At 47.2% G+C, this 23,054-nt stretch overlaps 1 protein-coding gene across 2 annotated transcripts in view; it reads right to left on the bottom strand.

The window, feature by feature from the left end:
- Positions 1-23,054, bottom strand: part of USP42 (ubiquitin specific peptidase 42) — a 521,578-nt gene that overhangs the window by 83,242 nt on the left and 415,282 nt on the right. For both annotated transcript variants that reach the window (XM_085629020.1, XM_085629022.1), the window contains exon 15: positions 15,503-16,957. In XM_085629020.1, coding sequence (XP_085485146.1) covers positions 15,503-16,957 — 1,455 coding nt within the window. The remainder of the gene's footprint in view (positions 1-15,502; positions 16,958-23,054) is intronic.

Here is a 23,054-nt window from a genome sequence, read left to right as displayed (position 1 = left end):
GACGTCATTCCGGCGCACGACGCCAATGACGGACGCGGAGCAGCAAACGACGCCTAGCGACGCGCAAGGGGTATTGCTGACGAAAAATCTTTCCGGATCCAGCCTGACGCCTGGGGATATTCTAAGGTGAGGAATCTAACTAACGTGTTTCTTTCAGATAAAACAATGCACACCATATTTTTCCAAATCAACCTTCAACATCGTGTGGTAAGAATACACCCTTGAGGACCTGTGAAGAAAGATCCACCCTTCAAACACAACAAACAGCACCTGCACTGATCCATCCCGGTTCGCATGTGGCAGGGACAATTGCTGCACTCAGATGCCCTCCACAAAGCAGGGGCTCCCACCACTCAAAAGGTAAGCGGTTGGAACAACGAAGGCATACCAAAGCATGTTTGCCAACTTTCAGATTGCACAACATGGGCTTGAAAAGTAACCACCATTAATAAGGAAGAAAAGATAAAGCACAAAGCCAGAGTGGTCGCACAAGCAGGGGCTTAGTTCCATGAGAGGTGTGACCCCATCCCCCCCCCCCAATAAATGGATTTTGGTGCCTGTAGTGTGGTACAGTGCCTACAGGCAGGCTAGCAATGTCTGTGGTCAGGCTTCCACTCAGATTAGCAGCCCTCATAGCACAGACACGTCTCTATGAAGCCTTGCAGAGCATTGTGTACACCACCCCTCCTCTTCCCTCTCACACAAAACAGGCCAAGAATAATCAAGTAACTGGATGGCTCTTATCTGTTGCAGAGACGCCTTTTAAATTTACGTCCATATTTATCATATAGTTACGACGCACTTTTACCATGCAACGGGGTGAATGCGCGACGCAAATACTAAATGCGATTTATCATGTCACGCAAGGCCCGTTTGTGTGGCCAAGTGGCTTGATAAATCTGAAGAAACGCAACGCAAATCGCTGCATTACGTTACTCTGCTCCGGGGAGACGTTCCATGGGAGGTGCATGGGCTTTCCCATGCAACACCCATGGAATTTGGGGCATTCCCAGATTTGGCGATTCTCAGGTACCATCACTGGTAAAATGCTACGCCTTCCCAGGTGAGGTGTAAAAAGGATAAATATGTTAATTTTTCCTCATTTGTTACTCTTTTTACGTGTGCTGCATTAAGTGCTAGCGCTGGGAACAGACATGATGTTAAATATGGCACATTCATGCACTTTCCCTGTCACGCAGCGCAGCAAGGTGACTTGCTGCGCAGCGTCACTTTTGGGATAAATAGGCCCCTTAATACGATATTCATCCATTTTAATGGTAGTGATGGTTAGATCTCTGTCTCACCCGCCCAGATCCCAAATCTAACTGACTGAGCTACGCCCAAGTCAATACTTGCAATGTATTTACTAGACGCCTTCACCTAGGTGCCAAACAATTCCTCCACAACTGGCCTGGAACACTATTGCTCCCAAGGCATGGGTGCTTACTTTTCAAACCAGATCTGCTCTCGAGCGCAAAAGCCACATCCTTGTCTAGAGACAACAGATTGCATTCTTGTTTTCTTTTCTTTATTGTGAAGTATTTATTTATTAATGAATGATAAGAATATACAGCTGGAGGAATCATCATCCTTCAAACAGATACAGAAGCCCACCATAGCAGTAATTTGGATGACTCATTTGTCCCATTAACAATAAAGGGTAGTGGATTTATTAGAGAAAAGTTGGGGGGGGGGCGAAATGGGTGTCTGCCTGAGGGAGGGGACGGAAGGAGCCAGTGTGAGGGGGTAATGCTGTGTGATCTCTTAATTTGTGTCCATTGGTATGCAATTGTATATTATCCCATGTGGTGTTAATGTCTAGGAATGTAACGATGTGTGTTCCCTAAGTTTCAATATCCCGTTGTGGGTAATAAGTTGCCAGGTATCCTGCGCTCATGCCTCTGGGGGAGATGCGTTCCATCCTGTATCACTGCTAAAGAGTCTCTGGTGGCGGCTGTCCATATCCCTAGATGGGGGAAGGTGATTGAAAGGGTGGGGGAGTGTGATCAGGGGTGGAGGGGTCAGATACACAAAATTGCACCTGCTTGCATCTTCAGTAGGTGATGCCAGGCATGCGTGGTAGAATTAATCGAGTCAAGAATACAGGTTCTACAGTCCGCCGGGGCAAACAATAGCGTGGGCAATGGACGCGGGGAAGACACCTCTCGTTCAATACGTAAGTACGGGATATCTGGCGGACCGTGTATCCAAGAATGTGCATGAGCACACTGCACGACTCTATAATAAAGATCAAAATCTGGTGCACCCAGTCCTCCTAAGTGACAAGGTAGCGTTAGAGTTTGCCATTTAACTCTTGGTTGCTTACCTGCCCAGGCTAGCCTAACCATCAAAGTAGTGAGCTTCTTAAAAAAAAAAACACCAGAGAGGACCATCGGGACATTTGTGAAGAGATACAAAAGACGGGGAAGGACCACCATTTTCATTATTGAAATTCTCCCCAGAAGACTCAAAGGCAAGCGTATCCAGCGACCCACCTCGTCTTCCAACTTGCCCACCAGTACACCATAATTCTCCCGGAACACCACGTCCGAATCAGTGTGTATTTGTATACCTAGGTTGCGTACCGAGTACGTCGTCCACTGCAGTGGGTAATCAAGGTCAAACTGCGTCGTGGAAGGCGTTATAGGGAAGACAATGGATTTGGACCAGTTGACTCGCAGTCTCGACACCCCACCTAAGTGTACCACCTCCCTCAACACGGATGAAAGATGTCTCTCCGGGTCGTGAACATAAAGTAGCGTATCGTCAGCGTACGCTGAGACTATGAGCTCATACCCTGGTATACGGATACCTTTATATCTATGATACTCCCGCAGAGCGCAGGCCAAAGGCTCAGCAACCAGGGCATAGAGGATCGGAGATAGTGGACAGCCCTGCCTCGTGCCACGCGAGATGTGTATCGGGTCAGTCACCATTACCCTATTTTTATTCAAGCCGTGGGGGAGCTATAGAGTATACCTAGCAGCTGTAGGAAGACTTCTCCGACGCCCATTCGCTCTAGAACCCGTCTCATGAAGGGCCATTCAACCGAGTCAAATGCCTTCTCCATGTCAAGAAACACCGCTACCGCGCGAGTTTCCGGAACGGTGTGTTGAAGTGCGCCGAATACTGTGCGTCGATTATAAGTGATGCTGCGGCCCGGGGCGAATCCAGCCTGCTCCGGGGCGACCAGTACAGGGACAAGAGGAACAAGTCGATTGGCTAGAATCCGAGCGAAGATTTTGGTGTCAACGTTTAGTAGCGAGAGGGGTCGGTATGACGAACACTCCTCGGGTGGCTTACCCGGTTTTAGGATGGTAACTATAATAGCCTCTCTCATCGAGGGCGGCATGGTACCAGACACGCACATATCATCAAATAGAGAGGCCAGGTGTGGCAACAGAAGATCAAGAAACACTTTATAAAAGGCAACTGTCAGGCCATCTATCCCCGGGGCACTGCCCACTCTCGTACCAGAGAGAGCAAGAAGTATTTCCTCTTTTTCTATTGGCCGTATCAGAAATTCACGATGCGTACTGGTCAGCCAGGGCAATTTGATGTGCGTCAAATAATCTAAGATTTCTTTCTCAGTACCCGTACTCCGCGAAGAATATAACAATAAATAGAATTGTCGAAATCGCTCTGCGACTACGAGGTCCACAGTTAGTGGGTCTCCCTCCTCGGAGTGCAGCACCGCAACTCCGGAGAGGGCCCGGCGGTTCCTCAGCAATTGTACTCGGTCTCTCACCCTCTCCATAGGTGCGAACAGCAGCATACTTGCCGAGGTGTTTTATTTCAGCATCTTCATCCGAACCTAGTTGCAGCCGCGTCTCCAGTGGCCTCGAGATGTGACAGCCTCTTGCGCAGAGCTTTAAGAACTCCTGAATGTTTGGATATTGTGACACCTCGGATATACACCTTGAATGCTTCCGACACCACCTGGAAATGGTCTATCGAGCCCACATTTTGGTCAAAATATGTTTCTATTGCTTCTGCTAGGTTAGCCTTGAACGCCGCGTCCAGCAAAGAATAAGGGGGAAATGGAGGAATTTTCTTAGAGGGAGTAATGATGGCTACTAGGATCGGGGAGTGATCCGAGAGGGTGCGTGCCAGCACCTCACATGTGCGCACCTGATTATATAGCCGTCTAGAGGCCAACCAGTAATCAATGCGCGTGTGCAAATTGTGATATGCCGAGTAATGTGTAAATCCCCCTGCATCTGGAAATCTCTGTCTCCATACATCGCACATGTCAGTGTGTACAATAGAGGCAGCGAGTGCACGAGCCGAGGCTGTGACGCGTCTGACCAGCCCGCCAGAGCGGTCACAGTCCGGGTTTAAAACTAAGTTGAAATCTCCACCACATAGTCAGTGTTCTCCCTCATAAGCCTGCACTCTGTCAAACAGCTCCACATAGAAATCTGGACTGTCGTAGTTGGGACCATACACATTAATAATCAACAATTCAAGACCATTCCCCCTGCATCTGGAAATCCCATATCTACCATTGACATCTGTATACAAGGGCTCCAAAGTGTAAGCCGATCGTGGGCGGACCCAGGTTAGCACCCCCTGGGCGTGCGTGGTGAATCCCGCCGCATGTGTGTTCCCATGCAAGCCTCTGCATCGAAACAATGGGCAATTAAGAGGAAGGTGTGTCTCCTGTAGCAGTGCAACATCAATGTCATGTCTAGTCAGGTAAGCCAGTACTTTACTTAATTTTCGGTGGTCATTGAGACCGCGCACATTCCATGTAAGTGCACGTAAAGTTCCCTGTGAGTCCGCTCTACAAGGGGAAGAGTCCACAGTGCCAGACCCAGCCAAGCTGCCCCTCTCTGTGTCAGCCATAAGATCCTGTCGTGTGCATAGCCACTGTACAAATCAGGTGATGTCTCCCATTAACCCTGCCCAACTGAAACCCCCCCCTCCCCGAACCCCCACCCACGCCGGGCCAAACCCAACTAGGCCTAGTCGAGAAACTAACAAACTGACCCCTTGAGCAACTCTAGAAGCTAATAGCAAATGCAAAAACATCAGTGCAGCGCCCAGAGGCCTTGCCCCCATCATGATTCTCAGCGCCTCGCCACGACACCGCAAGGAACGGGACTCCATTTCCCGAGAGGCGCTGCAAGCACCGCGTCACGTGCCATCGCAAGAGCCCCGGAAACGGATAAAGTCATCAACATCCTTGGGGGCGTTGCCGATGATTCCTGACCCGCAGAAGCTGATCAACGGCCCCGCGACGATCGTTCTGACGATTGCCTTCGTTCCAGCTCGCAAGATTCTGACATGCCTGAACCCGCTACTTGAAGCCCGGACGTTCCCGTGTGAGCGCGCTCCAACTGACTCGCCGGCGACAGCATAGGTGAGTGTTTGGAGGAAACCACGGGACCGAACTAATCCAGGTTCCTCGAGCCGTGCCACCCGCCGCGACCCTTGCTCCAAGTATCCCCTTGTTAGAGGACCCGGCACGACCTGGCGGATTTCAGCTAGAGACCTCAGAACCCTAACAAGGGTTTCCCAGACCGATTAGGCGCTCCTCCGCCCCAGGATTTCCGGGCGTCGAGTCGAAGCGCAAGCCCCCTTAGACACCGGACCTGGCTAGCTGACTCCGCACGTACCCGTGAAGCAACGGGACGGTACGGAGGTGAGCGCCTCTACCGCCGAGACGCTCCTCCGCCCCAGGATTTCCGGGCGTTGAGTGGCAGCGCCGGCCAGTTTCGTCACCGGCTTCTCCGGCATCCTTGGGGCTCTCTCTCTACACTCTCCCGTGAAACAACAGGAAGGGTGAGAGGAGAACTCACCACCCCCTTGCCACTTTATCCCTTTGGGCTTCCGCCCAGTGAAAGTAACTGAACCAAAGCCACCTCCAGACAACCGCAGAGAGATCCAGACGGGGAGGAAGGAGTCGCAGGTACGGGGAAGAGTCAGGCATGGGGTGGGGGTTGTGGGGACGAGGGCGCTAGCAAGCCCTGTGACTAAGCCTTCTACTTGTCTCTTTCAGGTCTCTCTCCCTGCAGTCCCTACCCTTCCTTCCCTCGCCCACCTGTCTTCCGAGTCCGAGGGTATTACACTTATACCGGACTGGGGACGGATGGGAGGTGGACCCTTACATAGCATCGGCGTCATCCTGAGGAGAAGATCATAGAAGCCTGTGACAGCCCCCTAACCCCATTGAGAACAGTACCCCAGTAGTGCAACGAACTTGTGGGCAGAGGTAGCTCGCTTCCAGGTCATGAAGTGATAAAGATCACCCACGGCCTCCGCACCACACACCCTCAACATATTAGCATCTTCAGAGGTTCGCGTTGCATAGAAGAATCACCATATCCAGCAGTCCGCTTCCAGGCAATCTTTACCAGTAATGCACCCAAGTAAGCCGATCCTCCTCCCAACTGTCCATCACCCCCTCCCCCCCCCCCTCCGGCTTCACTTCTCTCCTCTAGATGAGTAAGGCCTCATACACAATCCCGCTGAGGCTGTAGTGCCCGCGTCCCATGTCACCCCGCCCCCAACCTGCAATAAAAAAAACGTCTTAACTGCCTGGTACAGGAGGACGCTGCTAGTCCTGCTCATCAAGGGTGCCGCCAGCTGCCTCTCCCAGAAGCTGCCGATCCGGGTCACGTCGCTTATTTCTGGCCCATTCCTTCATAGCCTTCTGCAAGGCCTTCGGGTCTGTAAAGAAGAGCGATTGACCCTGACGATTGATGCGTAGTCTGGCAGGGTAAAGCATAGCGTAATCAATATTGTCCTCTCGCAGTTGCTTTTTCAAAGGTGCGAATTGACGGCGTGCCTCCTGCACCTTGATGGTGAAGTCGGGGAACAGCGATAAAGTTGAGCCTTCAAACTTATGGGGTTGTTTATCTCTGGCCACACATAATGCAGAGTCTCTGTCAGGATAGTTGAGGAGCTGTGCGATGATCGGTCGCAGAGGAGCACCTGGGATCTGCCTGGGTCCCAGGGATCGATGCGCTCGTTCAACTACAAACATTGAAGAAAAGGTTTCCTGCCCTAGGAAAGTGACCAAAAGTTTTTCAATAAACTGCTCCATGTTGCCAGTAGGGGTGGATTCTGGAAGGCCTGTGATTCTAAGGTTACTGTGCCTCGATCACGCCTCCAAGTCCTCCGTCTTGTCTTGCAGGACTTGCATAACCTTCCCCAATTGCTTGTGGCCCACATCTAGCGCCTTCTGCGCCTCCTCAACCTCAGTGACGCGACGTTCTGCCATATCAAGGCGCTGGACATGCTTGTCCATGCGTTCGGACATTCTATCCATACGATAGGAGAGAGAGTCGATCTTAGTGCCCAACACTGAGAGGCTACTCTGTAAGCCTTTCTCCATTGCAGCTAACATAGTGCGGATGTTGCTCTCTGGTTCCTCCTGAGGCAAGTCCTGCATGTCCCCCGTCTCCCCCGTCACAGTGTCTCGCCCTTTAGTCTTCCTCTGGTCGAAGGAGATCTTCGGTTGCATTTTATCAACTCTTCCCATTGCGCGTGTGACGGAACCGCTGCGTAGGCAGTTGGGCAGTCAGGCTCAGATGCCAACTGCTCGGGTAAGCATCACAGCCAGTCAGATCTCCACCCACTCCACTCCAGAGACGTAAGAAGACAGCTCAAGTCTCCCCGCAGTCCAGCAGCACAAGGAGGGGCAAACTCCCCCGGGGGCGCAGCAAGCTTGACCCTCAGCGCTCACCGCAGAGGCCAAACAGCCGGGGGGAAGGTCGCCTCTAGTAGTCAGGCAAACATAGAGGTTTCGTCGTTTCTATGTGGATCCAGCCAGTCGGGCGCCGGGCAGGCGCAGTTTCCAGTCGCCCAGAGCACTACTGCAGAAGTGCACTATTCCATCGGTGGGCAGTGCAAGAGCGGCAGCGGTTCGTGGCCGTATATATCTTGGCCAGCGCTCACAGCAGAGGGACACCAGGACCATGAGGGTGGGCAATCCACTATATTATTTCGTCAGTAGTGCGCCTTTCAATGCAAGGTCGCGCTGTAGCTATTCAAAATGGCAGCCGGGCCTCACCGCCCTCGGGGCACAAGGAGATCCAAAGGCCAGCTGGGGGCCTCGCAAGACAGCTCCACCCGCCCGAGGCCGCCGAAGGGCAGGGAGGGCACGCAGCTGGTCCAAGGGAGCTGCGCCAGCTCCGTCGGGTTCTACACAGCAACTCAGGGGTACGCGGTAGGTACACACTCACCGCATCGCACTTCAGAGCGGCACTCTCAGCAGGGCAGGGCTTCAACAGGCCGATATGGTGGTCCCCAGTTTCTGATGCGGGGCGCCCAGTCGCAATGCAGCCGACTTCAGCAATCTCCGAGAGGTGGGGCCGGACGCGGGCCCCCAGCACCGCAGAAACAGACTCTTCTCCCGATGCAGCGCTCAGCACCAAACTCCTCCGATCGCCTCGCCACCGTTACAGCTACATTCCGGGTCAGGGCGCAATGGAGGGAGCGCCAACGTCCCCTCACGCACCGCAAGCAACCCAGCCAGGCAAGCTCAGCAGTCTCGGTCTCCAAGTGGGGGGGGTGACCGCTCCGATGTGCACGGTAGTCCCAGTGGGGGAGGTGGGAGGTCGTCCACACCGAGCGTCAGGCTTAGGTCATTACCACCACTCCAGCGCAGCTCCGTCAGCTAGGGGAGGTCAGGGATCCAGGCCCAGTCGTGTGCACCGCACTCCGGCAGCTCTCCCTCCGTCTGTAGTCAACGTAGCTCAGTCGGAGTAAGAGCGTCTTGCGCCTCCTCAGTTCCAATCACAATATTTGCTGCTGCTGAGCGTATTTGGCACCTCTGAAAGCAAATACTTGGCGGATAGATAGCGGGTGTTGTGGAGCTTCACGCTCAAGCGGCCATCTTGGTCGCGAGCATGCTCCACCCCCCCAGATACACATAATTATCCAGCGTTGTCTGTGATCTCCTTCGCGGATCTCAGGTGGGGAGGGGGAATCTTGTTGTCAGGGGCCACTGGATCCGCGCTTTGGCGTGGCTCAAAGTCGGGGCGGAGCGAGGGAGGGAAGGTGGGAAGGAGGTGGGAGCTTGGAAGAGACGATGGGTAAAGGAAAGACGGTGGGTAAAGGAATGGAGTGGGACCTTGAGGGAAATGTAGGGATGGTGCGGGTACACACGGTGGGATAGGCGAGGGTTGGGAGAAACAAATAAATGGAGACAGGGTGGGTGCCAGATGTGGCCCTGATTGCTATAGTAAATGAAAGAGATGGGGGGGGGGTAAAGAGATCGGGGTACATCATGCGTGTATGGTCTGTGAGGGGTGTGTGTGGGGGGAGGAGGGACGGACGTGGTAGTGGGTGCACTGGTTCAGGGACAGTGATTGAGGGGGTAGACTAGGTACGTGGAACGATATAATTTGTTGCGGTCTGCGGGTCCACGGTCTAGTGCTGTGATTGCTGTGGATGTTATGACCCTAGTGGGGTGATAAGGGAGTGTGGCTGATGTGAGGGGTGAACAGATTGCATCCTGCAGTGTGCGTTAACATGCAGTCCCTTGAGAAATGGTCCAGTTTCTAAAGTCCGGCAAAGGAGGTAAAGGGCAATACTCCAGGATAATGAATTCTAAATTACACTTTTTTTAAGCCGCTCACTTCCAGTGGTTCTCCTTCCACAAAAAACATCTCTAAGCACACATGCCTTACTGTTGCCACCGGTTCTGGCATGCCAAAACTGGCATTTATTTTCTATCTTTTATCTGCTGCAACAGGACCACTACCGTCTCCCACAGTTATTGCAGTTGAGCGCCATGCTGGGTGATTCTCTCCATCTTTGCTGACCCACTTCTCACTTCACTCCCTCATAGGGAAACCTATTATTACTGAGTTCAGACTGGGAACCAAGAGACCCTGCCTAGCTTAAAATCAAGAAAGGTTTTCTTCGTACTTATCACAGTTCGACTACTTTTTAGTTTCCTTTCAACCAATAATGAAAGTGCTATTCATCTGGCTGCTGGTTATGACACAATCTTTCTTTTTTAGCTAGAGACTTTCACCCTCCTCCCATGATAAGCCTTTCCTCTTACTGCTGGCACTCACTCTGGAAATCCTGAGCGGGCAGACAACGGAAAGGCAGGAGACTATGGTCAATCCCACCAAGGAACAAACTGCCAGCAAGAGGGCTGTGGCAGTAGGCAAACCTGAGAACTTCGAAGTGGACAAAAGTTCCCCTTCCTTGAATCTGAAAAAGCTCGACTGTCCAGAAGAAGAGGTGCTTGAAGACCTCGTGCTGGAGCTGAGGGAGGCTCGAGACATAACCCGGACCACTTCTTGATCCGGGTTATGTCTATATTATGGCAATTTGAACGCCCAGACATGACTTCTTGCTTCGTACGCTGATACTGAAACGGCCATGTTGCTTCAAAAGTATATAAACTGCTCACCACCTCCACACTAAAGACCTCATTCTCAATCCAACTAAAATAGGCCAATCAGGCTGACACTTTACATTTAGCCCGCCACCTTCATTAGGTGTTTGAAATACTGTTAGACATGGGGGTCTCTAGATGGCAGTGGTATGCACCCTGTCCACGTAGGGACCCTTCCTTCTTGTCAGGATAAGGGGATTAGACACCTAAGATAACCCCTGCCAACCCCCTTGGTAGCTTGGCACGAGCAGTCAGGCCTATCTTAGAGGCAATGTGTAAATCATTTGTACAAAACACACACAGTAATAGAATGAAAACCCTATAAATGGACATCACACCAGTTTAGAAGAAAAAAGTATCTATATCTAAACCAAACAAGACCTAATTGACAAAAATCCAACATACACAATACAAAATATGACTTTTAAAAGGTTTCCAACAATTCTGTCCAAAGAAATCTATGGATGCGTAATTTCTAAACAAAGTACCTCAAATGCGTCAAACTCTGCAAGGTATAACAGCTGCAGAGGAGGGAAGTGTTGGAAAACACAGCGATGCGTCAATTCCTGAGTCCTTGGGGAGGTGATGTGACAGTTCTGCTGCATGCAGGAGAAATGATGCGCCAAATTTGAACTGTAGGGGGAAGTAATGCATCGATTCCAAGACGGTTCTGGTCTGCGGGTGCTACGGAGATGCGTGGCTGTGAGGTGCAATGCGTGGAAATTTGGACACAGTGGAGGTTGATGTGGAAGCAGAAAAACAGGCGCTGCATCGATTTCTTCAGCCGCAGTCCGATGATGCATGGTTTCTTTTTGCCTTACAGCAGAGCCTGCATTGGAGTCAGGGCGGTGACATCAGACTTGGGAGACCAGCGTACTAGACTTGGCGTGCGGCGAGTCTTCGGGCCACTGGCAGGCGCTGCAAGGATTTCTTCAGTCGCACGGAGCTGTGCATCGGGAATTTCTTCCGCATGGCAGCACTGCATCAGAAAAGACCCCACAAGAAGGGCAAAGTGTTGATTTTGTGGGGTTCAGTTCTTTGCAGCAGTAACAACCTCCAAGGGCCCAGAACTGGGTTTGGCACCACAGGGCAGGTCAGATCTTTCAACGGTGGAGTTCACGGGTGCTGCAGGTGAAGTCCTTGTATCCTTGAGACTTCTTAACAGGAGGCAAGCTCTACATCAAGCCCTTGGAGAATCTTCTTAAGCAAGATACCACAGCAGGGCAAAAGTTCAGTCCTTTGCACTGCCATAGACAGAAGCAGCAACTGCACACCCACCCAGCAAAGTAACACAAGGCAAAGGGGCAGCACTTCTACTGGCAGCTCTTCTTCTTGGCAGGGTCCTCTTAGTCCAGAAGTAATCTAAAAATCTGGGGTTTTAGGTCTAATACCTATACCCCTTTTTCCCTTCGAAGTCTTTGCAAGAAAATATCTCTTACTCAGTTAAAATCAGTTCTGTCCTCTCTGGTCCTGCCATACTACAGGGGGTGGAGACAGCATTGCGCAAAGCAGCTACAGCCTATTCAGGTGCTAGTGACAACTCCTCCCGCTTTCAAGTCCAGGAAGACCCATCAGCATATGCAGGGCATACCTCAGCTCCCTTTGAGTGAGTGTCTGGAGTGAAAGCACAAACCTGCCCTGTCAGTTTGAAACCAGATGTTGATTCCACAGGCAGGCAGAGGCACAGGATGGTTAAACAAGAAAATGACCACTTTCTAAAAGTGTCATTTTCAAAAACGATTTAAAAAACAACTTTACTAAAAGATGCGTTACAAAATTCTGACCTAAGGGAGCCCAAACTCCAAATCTCAAACTGTTCCCAATTGAAAGTTACCCTTGTAAAAGGTTACAAGGCAGCTCCAATGATAGCCTATGGGAGAGCTAGTTCTTGCAATAGTGAAAAACGAAATTGGCAGTATTTCATTATCAGGACATGTATAAAGGGATGCCTTTACATGAATAAAAAGGGAAGGTTAGGGACTGGCAAGTAGGCGCACTTGCCAGGTCAACATTTCAGTTTAAAACTGCACTCACAGACATTGCAATGGCAGGTCTGAGACACATTTGAAAGGCTACTTGTGTGGGTGGCACAACCAGTGCTGCATGCCCACTAGTAGCATTTGATTTACAGGCTCTGGGTACACAGTGCACTTTACTAGGGACTCAACAGTAAATCAAATATGCCAATTATGGATAGCCAAATTATAATCACAATTTACACAGGAAGCTCTTGCACTTTGGTACTGATCAGCAGTGGCAAATTGCCCAGAGTACCTAAATCAGCAAAAACGAAATCAAGCACAAAGTCAAAAATAAAGGAGGTAAGGCAAAAAGTCTGGTGAAACCAAGCCAAGTATGCCAGGTCTAAAATATACTATCCGGGACAAAGCAGCAAGTAAAAAAATTATACCCCTCACACGCAGAATCTAAATTATTTACTATGCACCTACTGTGCTGGACACCGGATAAACGGTCTAAACTCCAACTAAGCGACAAAAAGGTCTGTTGGAATTGCAAATCTGCCCTGGGACGGCTGAACATTTGTTCTTTATTTGCACCCAACTCAGGTCTTCTAAGGAAAAATCTCAGATCAACTATCGAAAATAATTAAGACGTAGATCATTTTAGACTTCCCACCTTGGGCCCATGATATTCACCTTTGACACATACTCTTAATGCTCTCGATTTTACAGTTTTTGACCTTATTCTTTCTATAGCCACAAAAATCATCCTCTCAGTATGGAAATCTTTCATGCACATTGCCTGGTGCGTATGGATCACTTACATAAGAAGTGCACATAATTCCCAAGATGCTTTTCCCCAGAATATCACAAGTAATATGGCTAAGTGTGGACGACATCGGAGGTCTCAACCCGACTGGTTAAAATCTCCAACTTCTTCTGACGTGCAACAAATAAAACGATACACCCAATAATCAACTCTATACCAGTCTCTTACGAAATCCCCAATCTTCAGGTTATATCCCTGTTGCTAGTTATGTCTGCTGAGCAAGGTTGATTGCTACTTCTGGAAGTTTTTCTCTTTTTTTTTAATAATCATGAAGTTTAAGTGCTGGTCTACGTCTACCCATTGTCCCACTCCTACCCACATGAATATGGGACATACAGCTTATGTAGTAACCTTGATTATAATGATTATCTTGCCAGGACATTCCCCCTATATTCTACAAGTTACTTTTCTATGAGATCTGTATTGCATATACGGATTTGTTTGTTTTATGTGATTTATAGTTTTATGTCATAATAACTTTCAATAAAGACTTACTGAAATAATAATAAAAATATATATTGCTCTAGACTCCGAGGTATTCAGCACAGGGGCAATAGGCCATGATCCTTCTCCTTAGCCACACAGGGCCTCTTTTCCATCTTCGATGGTTCCTTGGATGGCATTGATGTTGTAGGCAGTGTCAGCATCAGCCCCGAAGTGGGGCCTGAATGAACAGCTGATGGTGCCTTGGCAGACTTCGACAATGTCGTGGTCACCAAGACTGGAGCCTGTGAGGGGCAACGTTACAAGGTGTCAGAGTCACTGATTCGCCAAACCCATAGGAAGGATGTTCCTCCTTGGGGAGTGGCAAAGCCAATGTTAAGTAATCCAGCACAGCTAGCCATAATGAATCAACATGGGCAGGGTTGGCTAATAAACCAGAAACTCCGGTCTCACCTTCTTTGGCCCCAGAGTCTTACCTGACGATGAAGAAGAGCCTAATGAAGAGTCTAGCATTGGGGAACATGGCCAGACTCCCAATGGTCCCCGGAGCGGGACAGTTTCACTGAGGAAGCAGATGGCTTCCATTAATTATGCCACTTTTTCCTGTGTTTTATGTTTTTTTGTGGGGAGATCTCTTAGGAGATTGTTTCCTGGAGGGCGACTTACTTTTAGGAGAGGGAGAGCACTTTTGCATCTCCTTGAGGGCCTTTGACATAAACACAGTTTGGCCTCTTGCTCCCCGATGGCCTTTGTCTGCAGATAACACAGAAGTTGCAGGCCGTGGTGCTGTCCCTAAACACCAATACAGATGTTGTGGGGATCTGAAAGAGATTTTTTTGCAGCATTTTTGACATGGGTTCTACCAGAGACATTTTGTGGAGACATCTGATCTAGTCGCAGGTGAAAAGCTGAGGAATTTTGTTGTTAAGGCACCAAGCAAGACCTGCAGACTGCAATGATGAGGTGCAGAAAAACAGTAATTGATGCACTGATTAGCACCTAATGTACATCTGTGCTATCACATTCAGATGGAGGGTTGTAGGTGGATAGTTGACTCCTGGCAGAAGCTCAGATAAAGTGAGGAATCTGAGGGAAGTTGAATTAATCATAAACCTGTAGACTCTGGAAATGGAATGTTAGAATGCAAATTCTGCATAACTGGTCACAGGAACGGAGATGATAAAATACAAATATTACTGATCTTCACAAGAGCAGTTAAAACCGTCTTCTTTGGAAATTATCACATTGCTCTTGATAAAAGCATCTCTGTCAGTTATTTTTCATACGTGAATGACTATGTACTGACCATATGTTTCAGCACCTAGGGATTATATGGTTTTTGGTGGGTGCCATATAAATAAAGAAAAATAGAAATAAAAATAAACAAACAAGTGGACTAACCTTCCAGGTCATTCCCCAACATTTTAAGGATTAATGTGGGAAGGTTCAAATAGGAACTAAATGTCCTATCGCAAGTAGAGAGCGCCAAACAAATACAAATAAACAGATCACTTAAAAGGGAAAGATTGCAGGAATATGGCCGTTTCACATCTGTGACTGCAGTCACTAGGTTGCCACTACTGTGAATATGTACAGCATCTAATATTTTAACAAACATAATAGTATTGGTATTGCCTTTTTTAACATTCCTCTGGCTTTTGAACAATAGCCACCCTGTTGTTGGTGACAAGAAATATGGAAGGTACAGGAAAATCAGCCCCTCTTGTTTAACAGTAAAATAAAAGTAATCTCAAAATGACAGTTACTGCATGAGTATTCAGAGAAAGCTTGAGATGAACAAGGACTGATAAATATAAGGAGGTAAAACATTGCTAGGTAATAAATCATTTCAAACTACTGAGCAGCACGTCAGTAAAAAGAGGCAGATAGTTGTATCATACTTACTTATATTTGTATTTATCTTTGGATTTCTTTTTCTTCTTAGACTTTTTGTGCTTTTTCCATCTTTCCCCATCAAAAGGATCATCTTGATTGAAGCTCTTTCTTGGTCTTTTTTCATTATCACTGTCACTATCTTCTAGGCTGCTATCAAATTTTCTTTTCCTTTCATTAATCGTGCATAAAGTGTCATTATAGCAATTCTTTAATTCGGAGACAGATGTTTCCTCTGGCTGATACTTTCCAGAGTACTGATGAAATGATGATCCATGATGGTGGTCTAGTGTGGAATTGCTGACGTAGTTTCTTCCTCTGTCTTTATCAGCCGATTCATGCATCCACCTGCTTCTGTAATCAAAATCTTGATATGCTCTATTGTTGTAATATAGATTGTCATACCCTCTGTCATTATGCACCAACCTTCTATCTCTGCTATCTCGGGAAGAGTAAGGAGAATAATGATGATTATTGTATCTATAGTTATCCCATCTTTTCTGTCTATCTGGATAATATCTCTCCTGGTCGCCATACCTTTCTCTTTTACTATGGTAATATCTACTCCTTTCATGTTCATTTTTCTCTCTGTTTTGGAACCCATCTCTATTATAGTTGTATTTCCCCACAGCCTTGCCACTATCAGAACGACAACTTTCATCATAAGGCCTGTATCTACTCATATTACTATTCCAGCTTCGCTCTTTATATCTATCTGGCCTAGTCCTTTCCTTGCTATGGGAATGTTTTCTTTTATAAAAGGTGTCATTTCTTTCATTTATATGATGACTTGCTGGTTCTGAACTTTCTCCACGGAGGACTTTATTATGATGGTGGTTCTCTATTTTTTGTGAGTCACTATGTTTCAAAGGAACAGGAGAGTTACCTTTCTTACTCCGCTTTCCCTCATTCACATCTTCACTACCAAGGGTATCACTGGTTTTACAACTGTTGCTTTCTTGAATGAGATCATGCCTTTTAGAACATAAGCCATTAGTACTTGGAGTACGAGCACATTTTTCACCTTCACCCATTGTTTCAATGGGATTCTCTCTTTGTGGAGGACACAGACGCGAGGAACTACAGTGGGTGTCATTTTTATGAAGGCCCTTCTCAGTAGTCTCTTTAATGCCCTGAAGAGGAAATTGCAAAACAACTTTTTCTTCTTGAGGTTTCCTTTTTTCCCCACTGTTGTATTCATCTGGGTTGTGTTGCTTTACAATACTGAATTTCTCTGCAATTGACTTTTGTTCAATATCACAAGGTTTTACTTTACATATGATATGTTTTTCTTTGGTAATGTTGTTTACTGGGTTTGACTCTGATGTTGCTAAGGCTCTGCTTACACTGCAGTTAAGAACATGAGATTCATTTTCTGATTTTTCATGGGGGATGCTTTCGCTGGAAGCGGATGAGATTTCTTTATGATTTTCTTCATTGGTCTGTTTCGGTTTCGTCACATGTACACTGCAGAAAGAGAAAGAAGATGAAGCATCTTGTTTGTTAAGAGTTAGCTATAACACTATGTTGACTATACTAGCATATAAAATGATCCTGCCTTTAAAACGCAAATCAATAAATAAATGATCCTATTGCCTCTTTCTTCTATTTGGTTAGAAGATTTTTGTCAACAAATGATAGAAAGTGATGCCAAGAAATACCTTTCTGGAGAGGACTTGTAGCTTTTTAAACAAAGCAATGAATGACAATGTAGTTACGGAAATCATTATGCATATTGGAGCAGAGCCTTTAAGTAGGTTAGTGTAAAAATTGCTGCAAAGAATGTGCAGATATAACATTAAGTAGGAGATCCGCATAAATGCCCTTTAATACAATTTAAAAAAAATAACAATCTGTTATGACATAGGACACTTTTAAAACAACACAGGACACATCTAAATGCTTGTAGGTGCTTAGATTGTGATCCGAGAGAAACGAGCATTTACGAAGGAATAAGTCCTCACTTTTTAACTGCGCTATATACTTGGTCGATGGTGATAAAACTGAGGTGGCATGTTGTGCAAGATAATGATGGACTGGATGCAGTACGAGTAATTTCCGATGACTGCGACCAGTTCAAGCATTCTATCCTTCACTTTTTTGCATACTTCAGAGTGACACTTTAGGTGGGAAAGGTTTGCTCAGGCATGGGTTCTATGCACACTAGGGCACTGGAACACACCTATATCCAACTGATGAGCCAGAACAAGGGAAATATCGGTCTTGGGTTGCTTGTATTCCAGTTTAGGGAGGACCTGGCTTGGCAGTTCAGGCTGGGCTGTTCTTATTGGAGAAGGGTCAAGAACAATTTGCATATGCATCGTTCTAAACTGAGGTCGCATGGTATACAAAATAACAATTGACTGGGATGGGGCCCGAGTAACAACCAGTGGCTGGGATTAATTCAAGCAATTCATTCATCACTTTAAAAAAAACATATTTCCATGCTGATAATCAGCAAAAAAAAATCTATTAACAAAAATAAAAGAAATGTCTCCATGACATGTAAATACAAACATGTCAGCATGCATGTGCACATAGGAGTCATGACAAACATATGCATGAAAAACTATGCATGTGCGTGTAATTGTCATTATGCTGAGATGGTAATTTGCTTTTTTTCAAACGCTTACAGTTCCAAGAGGGCAGAGGCCCATTTAAATCAAAAGAAAAAAAAATTAAGAAATTAAAAAGGTAATTTAAATGATAACAAAATGTGCAAAAGCACATTACTGAATGAGCACTGGCCATTAGGTCGTGACTTATTAACCTACAGAATTTGCCCAAAAATGTATGCATGATGATTTATGGGCAAGCAAGTGTGTGCCCAGTGAATGGTGGACATTTTATACATTTTTAGGTCTCGCCTGGCGTTAGTAGTGCACATGCATTGCTCTCACCATTTGAGGACCTTCTGGAATCAATACGGATTCCAAGCTAGATGTGCACGCCGATGGACAGAAAATGTGCACGCGTAGGACTGTATGCTTCACTGGCGGCGTGACACTCTGGGGACTTTTTTTCTTGGCTCTGCAAACTGTATTTTCCAATATTTTATGCTTTTAATAAGCAGCGCGGCATGCTGCGCTGCTTACTAAAAGCATCAAATATTCGCACAAAGTTTCTGCAAGTACTGTTAGTGAATGTTAAGATCTGCACATTTCCTCAAAGTAGGTATAAGTGTGCTTTCACGGGTGTTTGCTGACTCAAATGTGTCTCCTTACAAATAAACAATGTTTGTGACTTTGCTCGGCAAACTGTATTTTTCAATATTTGATGCTTTTAATAAGCAGTGCGGCATACTGCGCTGCTTACTAAAAGCATCAAATATTGAAAAAAAAGAGTCGGCAATCTTTGATTGTGCTCATTGGAGCGAGCGTTTGCATGCTTGTTTTATTTTGTTTCTCTTCCCCTCGGCTGCCTCCCCTCCTAAAGTGTCACTTTACTGAGAATGTCTTGCGGTCCACCCTCTGCAGCCCTCCCGTCCCTGAGGTTGTGTTTAATGTTCTTTACCTATGACCAGCCCCTCTGCCTCACCTGCCCCGCCCCCACCCCCAAATGACCCCAATGTTACGGCTTTTCCTCTAGTTTCTGCTCGATCATCTGACCTTAACCGACCCTACGTTCGTTGGAGGATTAAATGACTTACCCCCGTTTGCTAAGCCGCCTGCACTCGTATTGTACCACTACCTATCCTGTGCATTGACCGACACCTGTCTCAAGTCTCGTCGCCGTCATTGTATACTCACCCGTGTTTACTTTAATGCGCCCACTTACCTACCTCACAGTATGTAAAACTGCTACGTGATTATTAAATAATGATATAATCGCTATGAAGAGAACATTGAGACTATTGTTCCTGAAATGTTTGGTATCGACACCTATAAAGCAGATACTTTAGTTTTCTTGATTACAGCCTATAACCTTAATAAAATGTGGAATGCAGATAATGGTGTGCGCTATTGATACAGCCCAGTCTACGGCTCTGTAGAAGTGTAAGTTAAAGGCCAGCCATGGATCCCAGCAGGTGAAGCTTTCGCCTCATCCCAGCCACCCAAAGTCCCCAAACCCCAAGGAGAGCCAAAGGCGTCTCCAAGGTCACCGCTCTCCGCAGCGCTAGGGATGCTGCGGATGTGAAATATTAGCTGCTGCAATGCTTTAATTACACTCCCTGAGTGAACACCAGTTGTAATGGGGTCATAATAAAGTGCGAGCCTTAATTGTAAATCACCCTGACATCCTATTAAGGATAGCTTGTAATACGTAAGTACCCAAATATGAATATTATTTATTAGTATTATTGCTCTGCTGAATTGTGGCGCGTGCTAATCATAAAGTGACAGCACTGCGAAAGGTCACTTTGCAAAGTGAAAACTTGGGTCTGTTGGATGTGGCTCCCGTGACATATCTATGTTTGGCTGGTGGGGAGGGGACAGAGAGGGAACCCTGTTCTCGAGCTGCTGAAAGTAGATTCATCATCATACATCAAAATGTTCAAACAGTGAAACAAAGAATACCAAACTATCAGACGTGGAAATGCAATGTTATCCAACGGTGTATATTGTTTGGTTAGGCCTACTCCTTGGGCTAAAATGTTTCTAGGCACTCTAAAATTTGGCCAACAGGAAAATTGAGCGATTAGGTGGTAACACAATTCTTTGGTCGAGCACAGACGGTGGATTTAGAGCCCAGGTGTCCTGGTTTTATAGGGTACAAGTTATTAATGTGACCACAACTCGTCAACATATGTACAGTTCACTTTGGGTGGTGGCAGGAGGAACGAGAAAGAGAGAGCGCGTGTGTGTGTGTGTTCCCGCGTGTTTATATATATTGTGGCGCATGGCTACTGCCCCTCGCCAGGATGTGGAGGGACAGCTCGTTGGTGTGGACTGAATAAACTGTACAGGGACAGTATGTTTTGCCTGGATGCCAACACTCACACTGCAGTAACTGAGCTCTTTCTCCTCACCCTGAATGGATTTGGTGAGTTGTGACATGTGGGACTTGTGTGGTGCATTTTCTCTTTGTAAGTTAGTACCTGGAGGTCCATCTGTTGCTTGGATGGTGTTATACACAAGAACATGCAGAACAAGGTGGAGGACCTCTACATGTTGCCCTTATGGGCCTGATATCCCCCTTTTAGCTTCACATTGCGAGGGTGTGTGGTCATTCTGAAAGCACTGGCCGGGTCCACATTGGCACTGTACCAGATTCGAGCTCTGCCATGGAAGAAAGCAACGCCTGAGGCTGGTGTGGCTTCCTGGGTAACTCGGCCCGCAGATCTGCCAACCATGAGCGGTTGTTTGTTTGTTTGTTGTGATAGGTGGAATAAATATCCCAGTGACCTCCTGTTTTGGGTACGATTTAGAAACATGCAAGACAATGCTCAGAGCATCCTGCCATTCTCGTCAGGAATACTCATTCCTTGACCGCTTGTCGTATTTTCCCACCCGACTGAGTGGGTGGGACCGGGAGGAGGTACTGCCCATCACTTGGTTAAAGTAATACATCTTTAAATGGGTTCTTTGCTGAAAAACAAATGCTTTTTTTTTGTAAAAGCGCCCCAAACAGTGCTTTCATTTTAATGGCGGCCGAGCCCCTTTCTTTAGACTCTGCACTCTGCTCATCTAAAGAAACGGGCATGACGTGCAAGCGCGGCATGTGGCGCTAGGAAACAAAAAATATTTGCAATGCGATAGGTCTCGCATTTGCGAGAATTTAGGCTATTGTCTTTTACAATGCCAATAACTCAAACTCTAGTAAATGCGAGACCTATTGCATTGCAAATGCTTGTTTTTATATACCGATACAAGCCACTACCGCTATCCTGGATCGGTACATGAAAAAATACATTTCTTTAAGTGGAGTGGCTGTTGGCAAATGGGAACTGCTAGGTGCTCCGATTAAAAGTTAAAACATAAAAAAAGCATATAATAATTTGAAGGACGATGATGGGTAGGATTGCAGCAAAGTAATAGGTAGGGGGAAGCAGTAGGAGGAAACGCACCACACAAGGTGGAGAGAGCAACTCAGAATGTGGGGGAGTTTGGCAAAGGTGAAGCATACGAGAGAGAGAGAAAGCAACAACTTGTGAGAGAGCAACACGTAAGCGAATGGGGTGCAAGTACTTGCAGGGAGAGAAGCACATGAGGGAGAGAGCTGGAAAACCCATGCACTCTCACGGAGCGCTTAACAAAAAGAAAAAACATAGCTCACTAAAAGTGAGCAGTGGAAGGATAGAAGTGAACCAATCAAAAAGATGGTAAACAGGAAATAGGGAATCAGGAAATACCGGGAATCAGGAAATACCGGGAGTAGCACCCTTGACCCCTTTTCTGCTATAGAACCACCTCTATCACACCTTTTTGAAGTAATGCAAGAACCTCCTTCTGCAGAAGAAGCAAATGGTCCTCTGAGCAAAAACCTGGGTAAGGAGGAGGAAATTCCCGAAAGGGAAGGGCGTACCCATTCTCCACAAGGTTTAAAACCCAAAGGTCTGGCTTGACCGATTTCCAACCTTGCAGAAAGTGAGACAGCCGACCCCCTACAGGACCCATATGATCCAGGATGGGGGATCTAGGGCTGCTTTCCTGCGGTACCAAAGGGAGCGGGGGAGGCTGAAGAGGAGGAGGAGAGATTTGCAACCTTTGGCTCTTCCTCTATAAGATTTATAGAGCGGATTTTGCTGCTGCTGCTGAGGTTGACCGAAGTTGCGAAAGGAAGACCTTTCAAAACCTCGATATTTCTTGTAGCCGAAGCCTCTCAACAGGGTCTGCAACCCCAAGGATTTCGCAGTGGCCCTGCTGTCTTTAAACCTTTGTAAGGCCGAATCTGCTTTTTCCCCAAAACGCTTCGATCCGTCAAAGGGCAAATCAACAAGAGTGGCCTGGACATCAGGGAAAAATCCAGAAGAACGAAGCCAAGCCTGCCTTCTTGTAGCTATGAAGGAGCCCATAACTCTGGCTATGGAATCAGCCGTATCCAGGCCTGATTGAATAACCTGCCTAGCCGCAGCCTGAGCGTCTGACAGAACCTCCATAAAGTTTTCCCTCTCTTCATCAGGCAACTTGGGGGCCAATCGCTTTGCCGAGCCCATCAAAGCATGAATGTAGCGGTCCAACAGACAAGTGGCATTGGTTGATTTCAGTGCCATGCTAGAAGAGGAGAAAACCTTTTTAACTGACTGTTCCAACTTCTTTGAGTCCCTGTCAGCTGGAGCTTGTGGAAAAGCTCCTGAAGATTGCTTGGAGCAGGATGCTTGTACCACCAAACTCTCTGGAGATGGATGAGAAGAGAGAAAATCCGGATCCCCTGGAGCAGTCCTATACCTTCAAGCCACAGCCTTTGAAAAAGCAGGCAAAGAAAGAGGCTTGCGCCATACCTCGATGATAGGATCCTTATCACCAAATGGTAAGGTGCTACCTCTTGAGGAGGTGAAGCACTTGTAGAAGAGAGCTCCCACTCAGGGGAGGTGTCCAATCCACTCGCCTCCTGAATTCCCTCAAATTCATCCAGGGACTCTTCTAACTCACCCTCCTATACTTCCTCTCTACGATACTGCTCC

Source organism: Triturus cristatus, chromosome 10, assembly GCF_964204655.1.
Source record: "Triturus cristatus chromosome 10, aTriCri1.1, whole genome shotgun sequence".
NCBI classification, from domain to species: domain Eukaryota; kingdom Metazoa; phylum Chordata; class Amphibia; order Caudata; family Salamandridae; genus Triturus; species Triturus cristatus.
The sequence above is the reverse complement of the archived record's forward strand: the minus strand, read 5'-3'. Positions and strand labels throughout refer to the sequence as shown.